Source organism: Eumetopias jubatus, unplaced genomic scaffold (assembly GCF_037043125.1).
Source record: "Eumetopias jubatus isolate StellerSeaLion01/CBP00866 unplaced genomic scaffold, mEumJub1_p1.0 scaffold_16, whole genome shotgun sequence".
Taxonomy (NCBI): Eukaryota; Metazoa; Chordata; class Mammalia; order Carnivora; family Otariidae; genus Eumetopias; species Eumetopias jubatus.
The window spans coordinates 13,793,695-13,811,142 of record NW_028274822.1 but is presented as its reverse complement, the minus strand read 5'-3'; the positions used below and the strand labels follow the sequence as shown (position 1 = coordinate 13,811,142).

Here is a 17,448-nt window from a genome sequence, read left to right as displayed (position 1 = left end):
ACTTTTCTGTGACACTTAGTATTAAAAAACAAGATTGTACCTTGGAACTTTGTATTAAGTGAGACCTGAGTTCTAAAAGCCCACAATGTCCATTGCCATTGGCTAAATGTAATATTATAATACTGCACCCATAACTTCAAGAATTAACTAAGATTACTCTATTAGACTCTGGATAAATGTTAACTTGATTTTTCCCCCCTACTTTGAGCTCTATTATAGAACAAATGGACATGAGTTATAGCTCTTTCCTTAAAGCAGATTGCTTGCCCTGCGGAGTGAAGTCAGGCTTTGCAGGTTTTTTGGTAGTTTGTGAGCCCTGGCCTGTGCCTAAGTTGCTTTAAATGGAATTGCACATAGTGTTCAAAATATTCGTTGTCCTCCATTGCCAACAGTGCACCATCCTCTGCAGGGGGAAGTGAGGCTGAAAAAAGAGTGCTTTTCAAACTCTGAGGCCACTCTTTGATCTGTGACTTAGGATTATTAGTAATTGGCACCTATTTATATTAAAGTCTCTAGTAAGATGTAATAAAAGTAAAGCAGGAGAGATGAGAAGTAGTACTGATGTTGAAAGGCAGTATATTCAGGTTGTATGCGACACACAGTTTCTCTGTGCCTACTTTCTTTATCTGTGAGCTTAGGAAATGAGAGAAAATGACTTCAAAGGCCCCTTTATTCTCATTTAGATAACTGAGAAATGAAGAGGATACATCCACTTTAGCCTTGGCACTGTGCATGCGTATATACATGTAACAGATGTTTAAAAAAAAAAAAATAACAAACTACAGAGTTTCCTGTCCTTTTAGTTTCTAAAACATCAAGTCATTCCTTATTAACTGCTAAACCAGCCATTATAGTTGTTGCAATCATAATTTTTATTAATCTGAAATTTTGTGATGTTCTGATTCTGTTCTACATACCTATATTGAACAGCTAGGAGGAATTATCTGTAACCTGCATGAATATAATGTAACTTCTTTTTAAGGACTTAATTTTGGGGTTTAAGAACTGTAATAGTAAAAAAAAAAAAAAAAAAGAAAAAGGAAAAAAAAGGAAGTGTAATAGTAGCTTAAAATAAAATTATTTAAAATACACCTGAAAAAGTGCTCAATATCACTTGCCATCAGGGAAATCCAAATCAAAACCTCAATGAGATACCACCTCACACCAGTCAGAATGGCTAAAATTAACAAGTCAGGAAATGACAGATGTTGGCGGGGATGCGGAGAAAGGGGAACCCTCCTACACTGTTGGTGGGAATGCAAGCTGGTACAACCACTCTGGAAAACAGTATGGAGGTTCCTCAAAAAGTTGAAAATAGAGCTACCCTACGACCCAGCAATTGCACTACTGGGTATTTACCCCAAAGATACAAATGTAGTGATCCGAAGGGGCACATGTACCCCAATGTTTATAGCAGCAATGTCCCCAGTAGCCAAACTATGGAAAGAGCCTAGATGTCCATCAACAGATGAATGGATAAAGAAGGTTTATCCATTATTCCACACAATGGAATATTATGCAGCCATCAAAAAAAATGAAATCTTGCCATTTGCACGGAGGTGGATGGAACTAGAAGGTATTATGCTAAGCGAAATAAGTCAATGAGAGAAAGACAATTACATATGATCTCACTGATACGAGGAATTTGAGAAACAAAACAGAGGATCATAAGGGAAAGGAGAGAAAAATGAAACAAGACAAAGCCAGAGAGGGAGACAAACCATAAGAGACTCTTAATCTCGGGAAACAAACTGAGGGTTGCTGGAGGGGAGAGGGGTGGGAGGGATGGGGTGGCTGGGTGACGGACATTGGGGAGGGTATGTGCTATGGTGAGCGCTGTGAGTTGTGTAAGACTGATGAATCACAGACCTGTACCCCTGAAACAAATAATACACTATATGTTAATAAAAAAATTATTTAAAATACTTCACCAAATATGTATTTTTCCAAAGTCAGCCAGTTTTATTTTGGAATCTGGGTCTGTATACATTTGATAATTTATGGGGTTCACCTATTAGCATGATAGAGCTAAAAGTCTTATTTTGTAGGAGACATAGAGATTTCTAGTCTTTTCTTCCCTAACCCTATGTTGTTACCTTGCTCCCTCCTCTGCATTCTTTTTGAATGAAGGTAATGGGAGGAAAGGTCATCCACTCCCCATTTTGATTTCTTATCTCTCTTTTAACTTAAACATTGCCTCCAGGTATCTCTTCCCCATTTTAAGACCTGAGAGAAGTAGATTCTAGGTTATCTTTCTCTGAAGGGACTTTTGAATTGGCAGATGCCTGTAATCTGACTGCTTTCCACATCTGTAAAGAAAAAGTGGAACTCTAAGAAGGGTAAGGGTTAGGGTTTCCAAAACGAATGAATTTTAATGTGTTGGGACTGAGAACTCGAGTTCTCAGAAACAATTCATGCTTTGTTTGCTAAACAAGTCTGCTGAACAGTGTGTTCTTTTCTGGGAAGAATTTGGGGGATGGGCTGCACAGGGAGGAATATGAGGGATGTGGGGAATATGAGAAGGAAGGAAAGAAATTTAAGATATTATAAATCAGAATTGGCCCTTAAAATGTACAGGTCTAGGGCAAGAGTTTAAATGGAAGCCTCATACCATATATCTAAATATTTAAGTTATAATCAAGCTAATAAACTGTTAAATGAAAATATTCTCTCCTCCTACCATAACACATCTAATGACTTGCAAGCATAGATTCAAGTTTGGAATCCTCAGACCCCTTGGGATTCCATACTGGATACGGCAGCATGGGGAGATCTGGCCCGGTGGCCCAAATGTCTTCTCCTTCTGTCTCTAGCTCCATCCGGCACACGGCAGGGCTGTGGACACGCTGTCCACGCCTAGGGCTTATGGGTGAGGAAGACGACCCAGGGACTTATGGGTGAGGAAGACGACCCAGGGAAGAGGCCCACACAAGCCCTGAGAGCAGGTTTGGTGTCATTTGGGTAAAGCATTCTGGAAATCTGCTTACTCTTAGCATGGAGAAAATGCTTCTCCATGAAAGTATAATGTGAACCACGTAAGTTAATTTTAAATTTTCTCATAGTCACATTAGAGAAACTAAGGAGAAACAGTTGAAATCAATTTTAATAATATATCTTACTTAATGCAGTATAGCAAAATTGCTATCTGTTTTAAAAAATTATTAATGAGTTTACATTCTCTTTTGTATTAAGTATTTGAAATCCATTGTGTATTTATATTTAGAGAACATCTCAATTTAGACCAGCCCCATTTCAAGTGCTCCATAGTCCCTGAGGGCTGTTGCTGTCTGATGGGATGGCTCAGACTCCTTGTTCTGGGGTGGGGGGGGGGTGGTGTGCTTGACCCCTGGGACTGGGGGTAGTTCTCGTTATCATAAGGTCTGGTAGTATTTTTATCATTGAATTGATGCAAAGAATAATTGCAGTTCTTTATATTTAGAGGCTGTGGCCTTTTTAAAATGCAAATATATGTATACATGAGACTATGGAGGGTCCTTGTTAAGAGTTTTTATTTTTGTTTATTTCTTCAACTGCGTTTTACTCATTCGGCTTACTGCTGCTTTCCTTTGGGTCAGGGCCAGTGTGGTTCTACTAAATTTGTTTGCAAAGATGAATATACTCTCTGCCCGCCCCCCATGTTATTAATAAATACTTTTCCAAAAGCATGCTCTCATTTGCTGTCTTGAGTAAGTCCCGGAGTTGTAATCATTTCATCTCCACTCTGTTGTGTGGGATAATGTCTGGTAGGTCTATTTCTTTCCTAGAGGAACTTTTTCCCCCCTAAGTTCAGTTTAATTGTGTGCATATTTTTAAGCTGTGGCCAGTTCTACCAAATGAGGAATCATATCTAGAAAGTAGGATACTGTTTTTGTTTGGACTAGAACAGCAGTTTCATCTATTTCAGGATAGTGTTGGCAGATTTAGAAGGACAAAAAAGCACCCAGTTAAATTTGAATTTCAGAAAAACAACAACAACAATTTTTTTTTTTTTTTTTTAGTATAAGTATGTCCCATGCAATATTTGGGAGATACTTTACACTTTAAAAAAATGTGTTTGTTTTCTGTATTTTATCTGGCAACTGTATTTTAAGACTCCTTTACTCTCTCAAAAAGGACCCTAAGCAGTTTTTATATATGTGGATTAAATCTATTGATATTTACAACATTAAAAACTTAAACTGAGAAGTATTTTAATATATATTCATTTAGAAAAATAATAAAACCGGTCTTGTTGACATACACATTTTTTATGAAAAGTAACTGTTTTAGAAAACAAAAAAAAAATAGGTAGAAGAGTGTCATTGTTTTATATTTTTACAAATCTTTTCGTGTCTGGCTTAAAAGAAGATAGTTGGATTTCTCCTGTTTCTGCGTCAAGTCAGATGTGCTGTCAAAAAGACCAGGTGGAAATCTCCACTGGACGCTTGAGAGAAAAGGACAATGTGAAAAGGCAGATGGCCTCTTAGTATTGTTACGAAAGTAGTTTTGACCTTGGGAATTCTCTTAAGAGGGTCTGAGCAACCTCTTCCCGGGTCCTCCAGTCATGCTTTGAGAACCCCTGAACTAGGAATAATAGAACCTGTAATTCTAGCTCGTGTAGTGTAGATCATGGATGATTTAGTCAGAATAAAGGATAAGCATTCTTTGTTTTGAGAAGGCCTAATGAATCACATTGTAAAGGAGAAAGCAAATTAAAAATGATTATTCAGGTTTAGCAGTTAATTCTTAACCTTTTGTTTAATTTAAAATACTATTAGGTCTACACTTCGCCATTCAAGAAAATTACTATTATAAAAGAAAAATCAAAGTAACACTTTTAACCTGTCACCTTTCTGTTTAGAATAAACTTTATGTCATTACTTAAAACAAAGTTTGGGGGCACCTGGGTGGCTCAGTTGGTTAAGCATCTGACTTTTGATTTTGGCTCAGATCATGATCACCGGGTCATGAAATCAGCCCTACTCTCGGCTCCTGAGCATGGAGTCTGCTTGTCCCTCTCCTCCTGCTTGTGCGTGAGTGTGCTCTCTCTCTCTCTCAAATAAAGTCTTAAAAAAATTTTTTAAAAATAAAGCTTAGCATTTTTTATTATAAAATTCAACAGATCGGTCACATGACAATTTCCTTAAAATGCTGATTGGAGGGACACCTGGGTGGCTCAGTCGGTTAAGCATCTGCCTTCGGCTCAGGTCATGATCCTGGAGTCCCGGGATCGAGTCCCGAATCGGGCTCCCCTCTCAGCAGGGAGTCTGCTTCTCCCTCTGACCCTCCCCCCTCTCGTGCTCTCTCTCTCTCTCACTCTCTGTCTCTGAAATAAATAAGAAAAATCTTTAAAAAAAAATGCTGAATTGGATTTAGTTTTAAGTGTGTGTCTGTTCTAGGCACTGTGCATACTGCCCAATATTTAGGCTTGGTCAGTTTTAAAAGTAATTAGCATAATGCAATCTGATTCTCATCTCAAATAAAAAGAAAGGGTAGAGATCAGCGGTGGACTGACAGAGAAGTAAAACTTTAAAGATGACTTCTTTAATCACTTGGACAACTGAGAAAATGAAAGAGCCATTAACAAAATAAATCAGAAGGAAGTGCTGGTCTGGGAGAAAGACATCTGTTGAGTTTCGCACTGGAAATCCTGTAGGGTAGCCCAGGAGGCAGGAGGTGGTATGTGGTGGTTTCGAGAGAGCTGTTCACAGAGCAGTAAAACGATTTCCAAGGAAGGCAAGGTAGAGAGACGAAAGAAGCTGGCAAAGCAGAGATCTGGGAGAAACATCTAACCATGGAGTGGGGAAGAGGAGATGAAGAAGAAAGAAAGAAACCTAGAAGAAAAGAATCAAAGAGCGTTGGAAGAGACTCGGTGAGGAAAAGGTCTTACAAGTGAAATGAGAAGAGCTTTTCCAGAAAGGGTATGTGCTTAGCAGTATCAAGTGTTGGGTTGAGATTGAAAAATGATAATTGGTTCTTAAATTTGGAACTATAAAACTTGGTTCCCTGAGAGAGTGTGTAGTTCTGATAAATTAATTTTTTATTTCAGGTTTATATTTGGGGAGAAATGAAGCAGAAAGATTTTTTTTATTATGTTAATCACCATACATTACATCATTAGTTTTTGAGCAGAAAGATTTTTGACTTGTGTGGGTAACACAGAAATTCGGAAGGGCTAGATCTGCCAGTTCTTTCCCTCTCTCTCCATTGTCATGTAGTGGTGTGTTAATGAAGCTGGCCCGGGTAAAGCTAAAAAAAATTACTCCAGCAGAACTCACATTTTCAAATATTCAATCTCATTCTGGACCGACAAGTTTGTTTGTTTTTAAATATAACTGTTATATTTTAGGTAAAACCCTGGCCTTAGAGTCTGAAGAGGTGCTCTCCAGCTCTGCTTGTGTGCCTAACCTCTGTGGGCTCCTTTCCTCCTCAGTTGAATTGGGTTGGATTATCTCTAAGGCTATGCTAAAATAATGTGATTTATGCATCTCTGACAGTTGTCTTTTTTCTTTTGTTTTATTGTAACAGGTTCACCAAGTTGAAGAGTCTTAACCTTTCCAATAATCATTTAGGGGACTTCCCATTAGCAGTCTGCAATATTCCAACTCTGACCGAGCTGAACGTGTCCTGCAATGCCCTGCGAGCGGTCCCAGCAGCCGTCAGGGTTATGCACAAGTGCGTACTTCAAACCCCACTGCACAGTATCCCTCAGAGACCCCTGGGGAAGCCGCACTGGGGTCGCAGCCTAATAGATTAGTTAACTTATTCTGTTGGTCATGGAAGTCTTGGCTCCAAAGCAAGACGTCAGGCTCTTCTGGAGAGTTCATTTGTTAGCTTTTATACTCTTTAAAGTCTTGTAAAAAATTAAAATATCCTTGTTTAGAACTGAGGATCCCCACAGATGAGTGTGTCTACCCATGGGATGACATGCTTACTTTCTCATTTTCTGAGTTATGTTGAATTCTAAGACTTAATATTTAAAGTAACAATGAAAGATGGGTATTGGGGCTGCTTCACACTGTAGTTAGCTCACGTTGTTCCCATTTATGCCGATCCAAGTTGGGAAAATGGGTCATGATTTTGGTTTTCAGTAAAAGACTACGATGCTTATGTCTGATCTTTTCTCTGTGGTGTATTATTGCCTCGGGCCCTGCCCTTATGCATTTTGCAAAAGGTAGTTCATTTTCTTTTACTAATAATATCATCTATATTTATGGAACTTGTACATTGGTAATAAACATGTAAAGTTTATATTCTCTTTATAATTCTTATGTTTTCTTTACTAGCTTACAGACTTTCTTGTTGGATGGAAACTTTCTCCAGGCCCTTCCTCCTGAGTTGGAGAACATGCATCAGCTCAGTTATCTTGGTCTTTCTTTCAATGAATTCACTGACATTCCAGAGGTTTTGGAGAAATTGACTGCTGTGGATAAACTTTGTATGTCTGGAAACTGTATGGAGACCCTTAGGCTACAGGCTTTAAGAAAAATGCCTCACATTAAACATGTGGATCTAAGGTAACTATTTTTAAGAACTATATCCCATTTAAGTGGTTGGCTTATATTTAGGAGTAGGTTATAGTCCTTTTGGTGACATTCTTCTGCAAGGCAAGCAAGCTGGTTAGTTGCAGTTTATGGTGAATGAAAACCATATCATTGAGAACAAAGTGAGTATTTTTTCTCTTTGTCCTCCTTTTCTGTGGTTTGAGATAGGTAACAGCATTGAGCATCTCTTCTTTCTTCAATTTTGTTTCCCTCCTTGACTTCCCTCATGTAATATAATGTATTCATTAAATTATTCATTTAACTTATTTATTTTAATTTCCTATTTTTTTCTATCCACATGGCTCTGCCCTTAGTTTACTGTTCTTTACAAAAATATAAAATTTATAAGCTCTCATTAGGCCCAAGTTTGACCAGCACCTCCACTCTCACACCTCACAAGAGCAAGGAACCTGCATTTTGAATCCTGATCTTGCTAAACTCCCAACTAAAAACTGCTAGCATAGTCCTTGCTACATTAAAGATGCTCAGTGATTATCCCTAAGTATGTGAGGTTCAGTTTTAGTTTCTAATATACAAAGAACCAGTACACAAGGAGGAATCTATTCTAAATTTCTCTTTTTTAAGGAAAAACAAGTCTGTCATGGGACTGAGGTCCTGCAAAGCAACATATCAGGCTTAGGCCTTCATACTGATTTGCCCAATTTGATACTTTTTCAACCAGACTAATTCCTCCATTAGCCAGGGGTTGATGACCATGTAATAATGACGTTAAATCTTGGGCAAGATATTTAATATCTCTGTAACTGTGTTCTCATCTCTAAATTATGGTTAATAAACAGAACCTAATTCTTAAGAGTTTGGGAAGGAATTGAGTTAAATGCCTCACACTTCCAATGTGTTTTATGTATCATTCTTACTACCTAATTGAAGACTCTTTTTACTCATGGAACCTGCTCAGCTATCACTCTTGGACTCTTTACAACTCCCATTTGTCAAAGGTGGCTCTTTCTTTGCCTTACTACCCACTTTCCTCTCTGTTGGTAATCCTAGACCCTTACTCAGACCTGTTGACTTTTGTCAGTATAAAGAAGCATCATCTTTTGCTCCTTTTCTTCTGCATTTATTTGGTCTGGCCTTGGAAACTCATTTATTCCAGTCCCTCAAAGAACTGCTTGCCTTGGGGCACCTGGATGACTCATTTGGTTAAGTGTCAGCCTTCAGCTCAGGTCATGAGCTCAGGGGTCCTGGGATTGAGCCTCACCGCTCCCTGCTCAGTGGGGAGTCTGCTTTTCCCTCTCTCTCTCCTGCCGGCTCATGCTCTCTCTCTCTCTCTCTCTCAAGTAAATAAATAAAATCTTAAAACAAACAAACAAACAAAAAAAAAAAAACAAGAATTGCTTGCCTTTCTTTTTCCTCAGACTAAAGAAATCACGCCTGTTGCACCTGGGGAAGAGTTGGTTAGCAATTTGCAGACCTAGAATTCTTAATTTGAGGAGTACAAATGGTAATACTTTATCTGACTTTGAGAACTTTTTGGAATGTCACAGGAGATGGCACTAAACACTTAACTTTCTTGTTAACTTTCTAAATTGTTAACATTATTTGTCTCTGAGTCACTTGGATTTAGAAAACTTTCATATTAAAGCATTTAAGTGCTTTTAAATGGAGCCACCTAGATTTCTAGTTCTAATTGGATCTTTTTAGGTGAGATCAGTTGCAGGACCCCAATCTTTCTCTAACCCTTAATTTCTCTTCTTGGGACTAATTCCACTTCAGGTGCCTCCTGGATAATTTTACCTTGGTTCCCCCCATTGGCACACTTCACCACACCCCCTGTGAAACAGTTCAGTTTCTTTCTTTATTCAACTAGTTCTTGCCCTGGATTCCTATTTTACTGAGCAACATCACTTCATTGTGTCTATAGACACGAAACTTTGGACCCTACCTCTGGTCTACCACCAGATTCTATGAGTTTCTTCTTTCACACTAGTTTCTCTCTTTGTCCCTTCCTTTTCCTTCTCGCTGCTGCATCTGTTTCCATTGTGTAGCCTCTCAAGCAAGCACAGTCTTGCCCAGAGCCTTCAATTCTTTGGCTGGAGGTATTTAAACTCTTCTTATCTGGTTTCAACCTACTAGCTTGTGAGTCCCTTGGGGATGAGGCTCTAGCTCAGAGCTACTCAAAGTGTGGTCCTCCGACCTATGCTGGTAAGCCAACTATTCGCTACTTTTCTACAATGAAATATGTATAGAAATTGAGACTTAATGTTTTAGAAACATACAGTGATTTGACATTGCCACAGTATGCAAGTAGACTCATGTAAGCAACTCATCTCATTGTATGGGGAATAGACTCGTTCAGTTGTTGGTGAATTCACTTGGGGAGCCGCCTGTGCTGTGGGCTGGGTCCTGGTCATGTGCAGTAAGACTGTACACATCAGTCCATGATAGATTAGAGCTCATTCACTACAGATAACCGAGAAACACCGCTCTTCTTTATCCTTGTTATCCAGCGTTAGCACTGAGTTAGTACTTTAATTGACGAAGCCCCCCTTGCAGCTTCTTGCACGCCTTGCGCTCCTGCACTCATATGTGGAGTCCTCCCTGTGCTTTTCTTTTCAGTCCAGAGGCTCTTCTGCCCTAACTCATGCACTGCTTCTTTTCCTATTTATACCTGTTACAGTCTGCCTACCCTGGGGATTCAGATGAGGTGCTCCATCCATTGCATCTTTTTTGACCATTCTCTGTATTTTATACATCAGTTATGGTACTTAACACATACTTGTAGTCTTTATATTTTAAAGCATATGGGATTTTCCTCACTAACATACTGAATCTGTTGACAAACACCTTTTCTTCATCTCTTATTGACACAAAGCCATAGGTCATCATCCTGATCATCACCATATCTTTCGTTGTTTGCACATACTTCATTTCTCAGCTGCCTTGTAGTTGACAAGGAAGGTGTTATCCCCATTTTACAGATTAGAATTAGGCTTAAGCAGAGATACTAGGTGACTTGTTCAAGGTCAAACGCAAAGTGATGAGCAGCAAACTGGCACTAGAACATAATGCTCTTTCATACTGCCTGTCTACACACAGTAAACCTCAGTGAATATTTATGAAATAAATAAAATGGCTGTGTTTACTGGGGATTATTGAAGGAAATTTTAATCACATTTTGCCTCCTTGAAAGTTCATCCTAAATAGTTATATTATGGTTTGAGCCTGAAAACTTTTGAATTTGAATCCTGACAGAACCTGGCAATTTAAACTGAACAATTCCCTCTCATTACAGATTTTCTTTTGTCTCCTCATTAAATGAACTTTTAATTATTTTAGTGTTAATACAGTGAAATTACAGGAGGGAGCTATTTCAAATGAAGATGATAATGCCACATTATGAAAGTTACCTACAGTGTAAAGTAAGAAGAACGTGGGACATTTTTTCAATTTCTATAGTCTCTTGTATCCAAAATGAGATTTTTTGTTTTTTTCTTAATTTAAAAAAATTTTTTTAAAGATTTATTTATTTTAAAAAGAGTGTGTGCACGAGCTGGGGGAGGGGCCAGGCAGAGGGAGAGAGAATCACAGGCAGGCTCTGCACTGAGCATGGAGCCCGACTCAGGCTCAAGCTCACGACCCTGAGATCATGACCCTAAGATCATGACTTGAGTGGAAACCAAGAGTCGAACGTTTAACTGACTAAGCCACTCAGGAGCCCCTAAAATGAGATTTTTAAAAATTCTGTGTCCATATACTAGTAATCTGGTGAGCATTTGGAAATAGGCAAATTGCTGGCTTGAGGCCAGTTTTTAAATCTTACAACCTGGAATAAAAAAAGAAGCAAAAAAACAAATCCTCTTGGGCACATTTGAAGAGGCCATATGCTATGCTTACAGATTGACAAATCCTAACTCTTTGCTATCTGTCACTCATTCTTGCGTTTCAGTGACTTTATGATATTACTACTAATAATTCAATTACCATCATTTTATTTTCTTCAGTTACCATTATTTTATTTTTTTCAAAGGGCACAAATTCACAACCAAGAAGCTTTAGCTTTTTCCTAAGCTCCAACCCTCATATTAATGCTCTTCTAACCAAGTACATTATTTCAGCACTTTGTTGGTTTTGTAATGAGAAGTACAGAGTTCTTATTGTTTGTTTGTAAAGGAGTTGGGGGTAGCCTAGCAAACTAGGAATTGAGATTTTCATTTGTTTTTCTTCCCTTTTGAAGTTAAGTGTATCTTCATTCTATTGATTCCTAGTCCCCATTACTACTTACTTATCTTCTTGGCAACCCATCCATAGCAACTTCAGTCTGTTAGCTAACTAGTTCTCATGGCCAAGGTTCTGCCAGTTTTCCCCTGTGCCTTGCTGTGTCCTAGATTTATTGATCCCATTGTTGTCCTTGTTTTGTAATTTCTCAGCGAATCCTAGATGCCAAAGTATTTTCTGTGCTTTGCTCTTTCAAGCAATATTTTATTTTTATTTTTTTTAATGGAGCCCAACATGGGGCTTGAGCTCACGACCCTAAGATCAAGACCTAAGCTGAGACAAGAGTCGGACACTTAACGCACTGAGCCACCCGGGCACCCCTCAAGCAATATTTTAATGATGGACATAGTTTTGGTAATCAGTTCTTGGTCCTAAGCCAGCCAGAAATCCAGATGTTTGCATTCTTATCTCTGGTGCATATGTGTCTCCCATTCATTCCCTCCCCCCACCCCAAAGTTCTCCCTTAAATTCTGTCCTATATGAACTGCTCATCTCCCTGCTCACTAATCCTTTCTCCTTCCTTAAATATTCAGTGTAGTTCTAATGTGCCTAACAGGTTGTTCTAGGTTTTGTTTCTTGTGTTCTTTCAACTAAATTCTTTGAAGAAAATAAATGATCAAGTGGATCTTGTTTTCCTCTTCAAATGAATTAAGGTAAAAATCAACATATATGTGCTTCTCTTCCAGCCTAAGTGGTCCAAATTGTGTTTCAGAATATATTGTCAAGATTAAGACCTTCATGGAGTTGTAGCTAAAAATAACCAAAGAATCTGGCCAGTTAAGGAAGTCCAGATGTAGAGATTAAAGAAATCATGGAAGACTATAATATACTGAGACTTCTCCTTACCTCAGCATGTTAGGGTGTGGCCATTTATTTATAGCACTGCAGTTAATTTGTGTCCTTTCTCCTCAAGACTGAACGTAATTAGGAAGCTAATAGCAGATGAAGTGGATTTTCTCCAGCACATCACTCAGCTTGATCTGCGCGACAATAAGCTTGGTGATCTAGATGCCATGATTTTCAACAACATTGAAGTTTTACACTGTGAAAGGAATCAGCTGGTGACATTAAACATCTGTGGCTATTTCCTAAAAGCGCTCTATGCTGCTTCTAATGGTATGTGATATAGACCACATCCAAGTTTTTCTTCTGGTTCCAAGAATTGACTCAGCACCATCATCTCTGCCTCACTCTGATTTTTACTTTGCTCATTTAATAAAATAAGTGTCAGATATTGCTGAGGTAAAAATCATAAAAGAAGAATGCTGGTATGGTATTTAAAAGAACCAAAATGGAAGATTTTATAGGTCCCAACTTGTTTTTCTCATATTGTGATATTTGGGTAAGTTACTCCCCAACTCTTGATTTGGCTCCTCTGCTTAAAAGGCCTTAATAAACTATTTCTTGGACTACCCTGTTAAGGTAGTAAATCTGGAACATGATTTAATATGGGAGAGTGAAAATGAAAGGAAGGTCCATTTTGGACTCTACTCAGGGTCTCAGATTTCATGCTCCACTAACAAAGGAACTAATCCTCAGAGAGACCTGAATTATATACCCACAGGGACACCACAAATCAGGAGTCTTACTCATTTAATGAGATCTCTTCTTCAGAATCTCGAAATTATGACAGTTCTAAAAAAGAAAAGATCATAGGGACATATGTTACTAAAGTGAAGATTTCAATTCCCTGCAATCAGAAAACTGAGTGAAAACAAGTATTCAGTACTACAAGTTGAACAATTGTTTATCATGTACTTGTTCTATGAATAGTGTAGTGCACGAGTTCTAAAGGATAGGGGATTTCTTTTTCTTTTTTTGAAATGAGTTTATTGTCATCTCATGAGAGAAACAAGCCAAATGTCAGATAGCCACAAGTCACTGAGGGTTATAGGATTTGGATAGCCAGGAGGCCCAAAGTGGGTGTTGAAGGGGAAAGAATCTGAATGTGGTCTGTTCGGCAGATGGGAGAAAACAGGGAATTCTGAACTCATAGGTGCCCACTAGAAAATGGTAAGAGGTAGTTATGGAATGCATGGCTTGGAGTCAGATGGTGAAACTTTGAAGCTAGTGCAGTACACTATAGAGAGCCCGTGGAGATTCTGAAGTAGAGGGACATGTGACGGAAGTGATGCTGTAAGACTGTTCCGGTTAAAGTAGTGTACAGAGTGCATTTATGGGAGAAGAGTGGAGCCCTTACCACCCTGCTAATCGCCATCATTGTAATGGTTTTCATGGGAGCAAATGGGAACTTGCACTCAGGACTACAGATGTTGGTTTGAGGCTCATCTGTTCAGAGGTGGTACCTGCAACCGTAGAAGTAAGGTTAACTGGGAAGGAGAAGAGTGCTGGTACCAGGAGTCGACTTAGAAGACCCTCCCGGCTGGCGCCAGGATAGGCAACCAGATAGATGCTGAACTGGTGAATTACAGGGTGAGTGTTTGGAGAAGCAGAAGGACATCTAGAAACTACTCTTAGAAACAAAGCCCTAGGTGGATGGTGGTATCCTATTCCATACAGTTTTGAGGAAGGGTTTTCAGATTTGAGTGGAGGAAGTCATTTGTGACCCTCAAGAGTATGATTTCAGTAGAGTAAAAAAGGCGAAAGCCAGATGCATATGGTTTTATGGAAGGAATTCCAGATTTAAAAAACTGTTCATACAGTTAATCTTCCAGGTAACATTCAGCATGTATAACGAGGAGAGCCACAGTAAGTGGATGGGGGAAAGGTAGGAAAGTAGGAGTGATTTATTTCAATCTCTGAATAAGATCTTGTGATTAAATTGGAAGTTCTCTGTACTTTCCTGTAGTTTCAAAGTTTAACAAATAGATGTATTGTACTTCCTAACCTAAACAATGGTGAATAAAGCACAGTGATGATGTTCTACATACAAAAAGAGTCTCTGTGTGACTTGAATGGTAATGCCTTTGTGTTTTTTCCCTGCCTCCTAGAACTTGTTCAACTGGATGTTTACCCAGTTCCAAATTATCTGTCCTACATGGATGTTTCAAGGTAAGATGCCAAGTCCTGGAGTACTCTAGAGTCTCCTTGGAAGTTATTTAGATCATCCTGTCTGAGCTTATGCCTAAAGACTTCTTATGTATTTTGACAGTAAATATTACAAATTAAGGGTGCCTGGGTGACTCAGTTGGTTAAGCGACTGCCTTCGTCTCAGGTCGTGATCCCAGGGTCCTGGGATCGAGTTCCACATCGGGCTCCCCCTGCTCAGTGGGGAGCCTGCTTCTCCTTCTCCCTCTGCCTGCCACTCCCTCTGCTTGTGCTCTCGTGTGCTCTCTTTCTTTCTCTCTGTCAAATAAATAAATAAAAAATCTTTTAAAAAATATTACAAATTAAATTCATAGTTTTTACTTCTGAAAAATCTACATAAATATCTGTTAGTTAAAATACTACATTTGTGTACTATAGTTCAAAAAATAAAAGAATCATGGTATTATGTCCCTCTGGACACCAATTTGACCACCATGTTTGGGCCTGAAAGATTAATGAGTTGAGTGTCATACGACTGGAAGGTCCAGAAGTTCTTTAATTATATTAACCATATCTTCAGTCTTCATTTTAAAAATGTTGTGCTGTCTCTCTTTGATATTTTTTCCTTCCCTCTGTTATTTTGCACCTATATCTTCTTGCTAAGAACCCTTAGAAAATAGCAACTAAGCCTACCAAAGTAGGATTTCCATCCAGCCTGCTCACTTTGCTCAGCTTATTTGCAAACAGGCTGACCATCTCACCTTTTATACAAATTCACTGCTGCATTGTGTCATGTTTACTCCAGTTCCCATAAATATAGTAGACTTTTTTCTGAAGGCATAAAGCATGTATTTATACAAATTAGACTTTAATAATCTTGACACACTAAAACTGAAACTTTTAACATAACTCCAAAGGAAATATCCAAAATTTTCTGAACAACCACAGTACATGGGGGTTTGTGGCCCACTTAGCGTAGCAAGTATTATATCAGTGTGCAAAATCCAATACAACTGCCATATAATTGGTCAGGTGCAGAATTTGCCTTTAGTTATAACAATATACCCAAGTTATTTTAATAAGGTTCTCAATCAGAATTATGTAAGAAAGTGTCAGAATTATTACAATTAAAATTTTATCAGAAATTTATAATTATAAAATACTTTATGAGTAGTGCTTCATGAATTTTCTGCTAAATTCATGTCAATTTTGTTTAATAAACTTGAAGTCAAATTTTACCTGATTATTTTTTTTAAAACTCTTTTGAATGCTGTTATCTTCAACCTTTAAATAAGAACAGTACTGCAGTGGGTTTGCATACATGGGTATATATAAATATCTTGAACAGATTTATTTCAGAGTCGGCCATAGAGTAAATCTATTCTCCTTTTATTTATAGGAGGTAACTGGCAAATGGTTCCCACTGAAACCCCTAAGTGAGATTGAATTGGAAACCCTGTCTTGCTTTTCCCTGAATTCTGCCACTTAAATGCTATCCATCTTTCTTTATAACTCTCATGTCCAGAATCTTCAGTGTAACTTGCTCTGCCTCATTCGCCTCCCCAACTATAGGACTTTCTCTGAGAAAAACTGACCCCCCCTGACATAGCTCTGAGTATTTTCACCCTTCTCCTTTTATGTAAGTATGTTATCAACAGGAACTGAGCTGTCACCCATCATGGTGTTTACTAGGCCCTCAAGTTCGAAGTTCTAGGTTATTTTTATCGCTGATAGGAGTTTTATTGCTCTATATTGAGGTTCTTTATAGTGAGAGGGACTTTCACTCTCCTATCTTAGGAAGATGTTTTAGGAGTTAACTACTATAAAATAAAATAATTAAGTGGGTCGATCTTCAGGGCTTCAAAGCCAGAACCATGTGTACCTGTACAGACACTAAGAAAATAAGTCCACCTTTTCTGTATTTGAATTGAAAAGTTAGTACACTAGCAAAATTAAAGAACATGATTTTTAATCATGCTGCCACCTTTAATATCACAATGGTTTTCACTTTGATATAGTCCTGTCCGAAGCATCATATTTTCATGGAATTGTTCATCTGTCTTTAAAGAATTGTGCTCATAATGTACATACCATTTTGCATTCTTTGTGCCTGGTCATTTCACACATTTTAAAAGGAAGAGAAAAGGCTAATCATCCATGACTGGGGAGGTACTCATTGTAGTAGATTTGTCTAAGAAGTGAAGAGTTCATTTAATGATAAAGTCAGCATTAGTTTAGTTCACTTGTTTCTGCTAATTATAATTGCCATCTTAATGCATAAGTTAATGTTTTCAAATAATTCTGAGTCTCACAGGTCTCTGGTGAGACTAGTAACTGGTGCCATTTCTTTCCTTTTATCTATGATCTATGCTTTTATGATACCTACTGGAGTTGAGAAGTATTAAAAATATAAATTGGAAAATAAAACTACTTTATGCCATTTTACTTAATTGAAAGAATGTGTATGTTTGCTTGTTTTGTTTTGTTTTTTCCAACATAAGACATCCTCTTGCTAAGCTTGCACGGGTTTATAGACTTCGTAGGATAGCAATTCTGGGAACCAGACCTTGTATTTTTTTAAGACTTTAGAGATGATATAACTATGTCCTTTTCTACTTTTTCTTTCTTTCCTCTTCCTTGTCACACTTCATCTTGCTTCTAGATTAAAGTGAATATACATATCCTTTTGATTAGTATT

The 17,448-nt window shown here is 38.1% G+C and overlaps 1 protein-coding gene across 1 annotated transcript in view; it reads left to right on the top strand.

Annotated features, from left to right (window-relative positions):
* Window positions 1–17,448, top strand: part of PHLPP1 (PH domain and leucine rich repeat protein phosphatase 1) — a 216,814-nt gene that overhangs the window by 156,341 nt on the left and 43,025 nt on the right. The window contains exons 5-8 of the mRNA XM_028102984.2: window positions 6,508–6,654; window positions 7,266–7,496; window positions 12,676–12,878; window positions 14,714–14,774. Coding sequence (XP_027958785.2) covers window positions 6,508–6,654; window positions 7,266–7,496; window positions 12,676–12,878; window positions 14,714–14,774 — 642 coding nt within the window. The remainder of the gene's footprint in view (window positions 1–6,507; window positions 6,655–7,265; window positions 7,497–12,675; window positions 12,879–14,713; window positions 14,775–17,448) is intronic.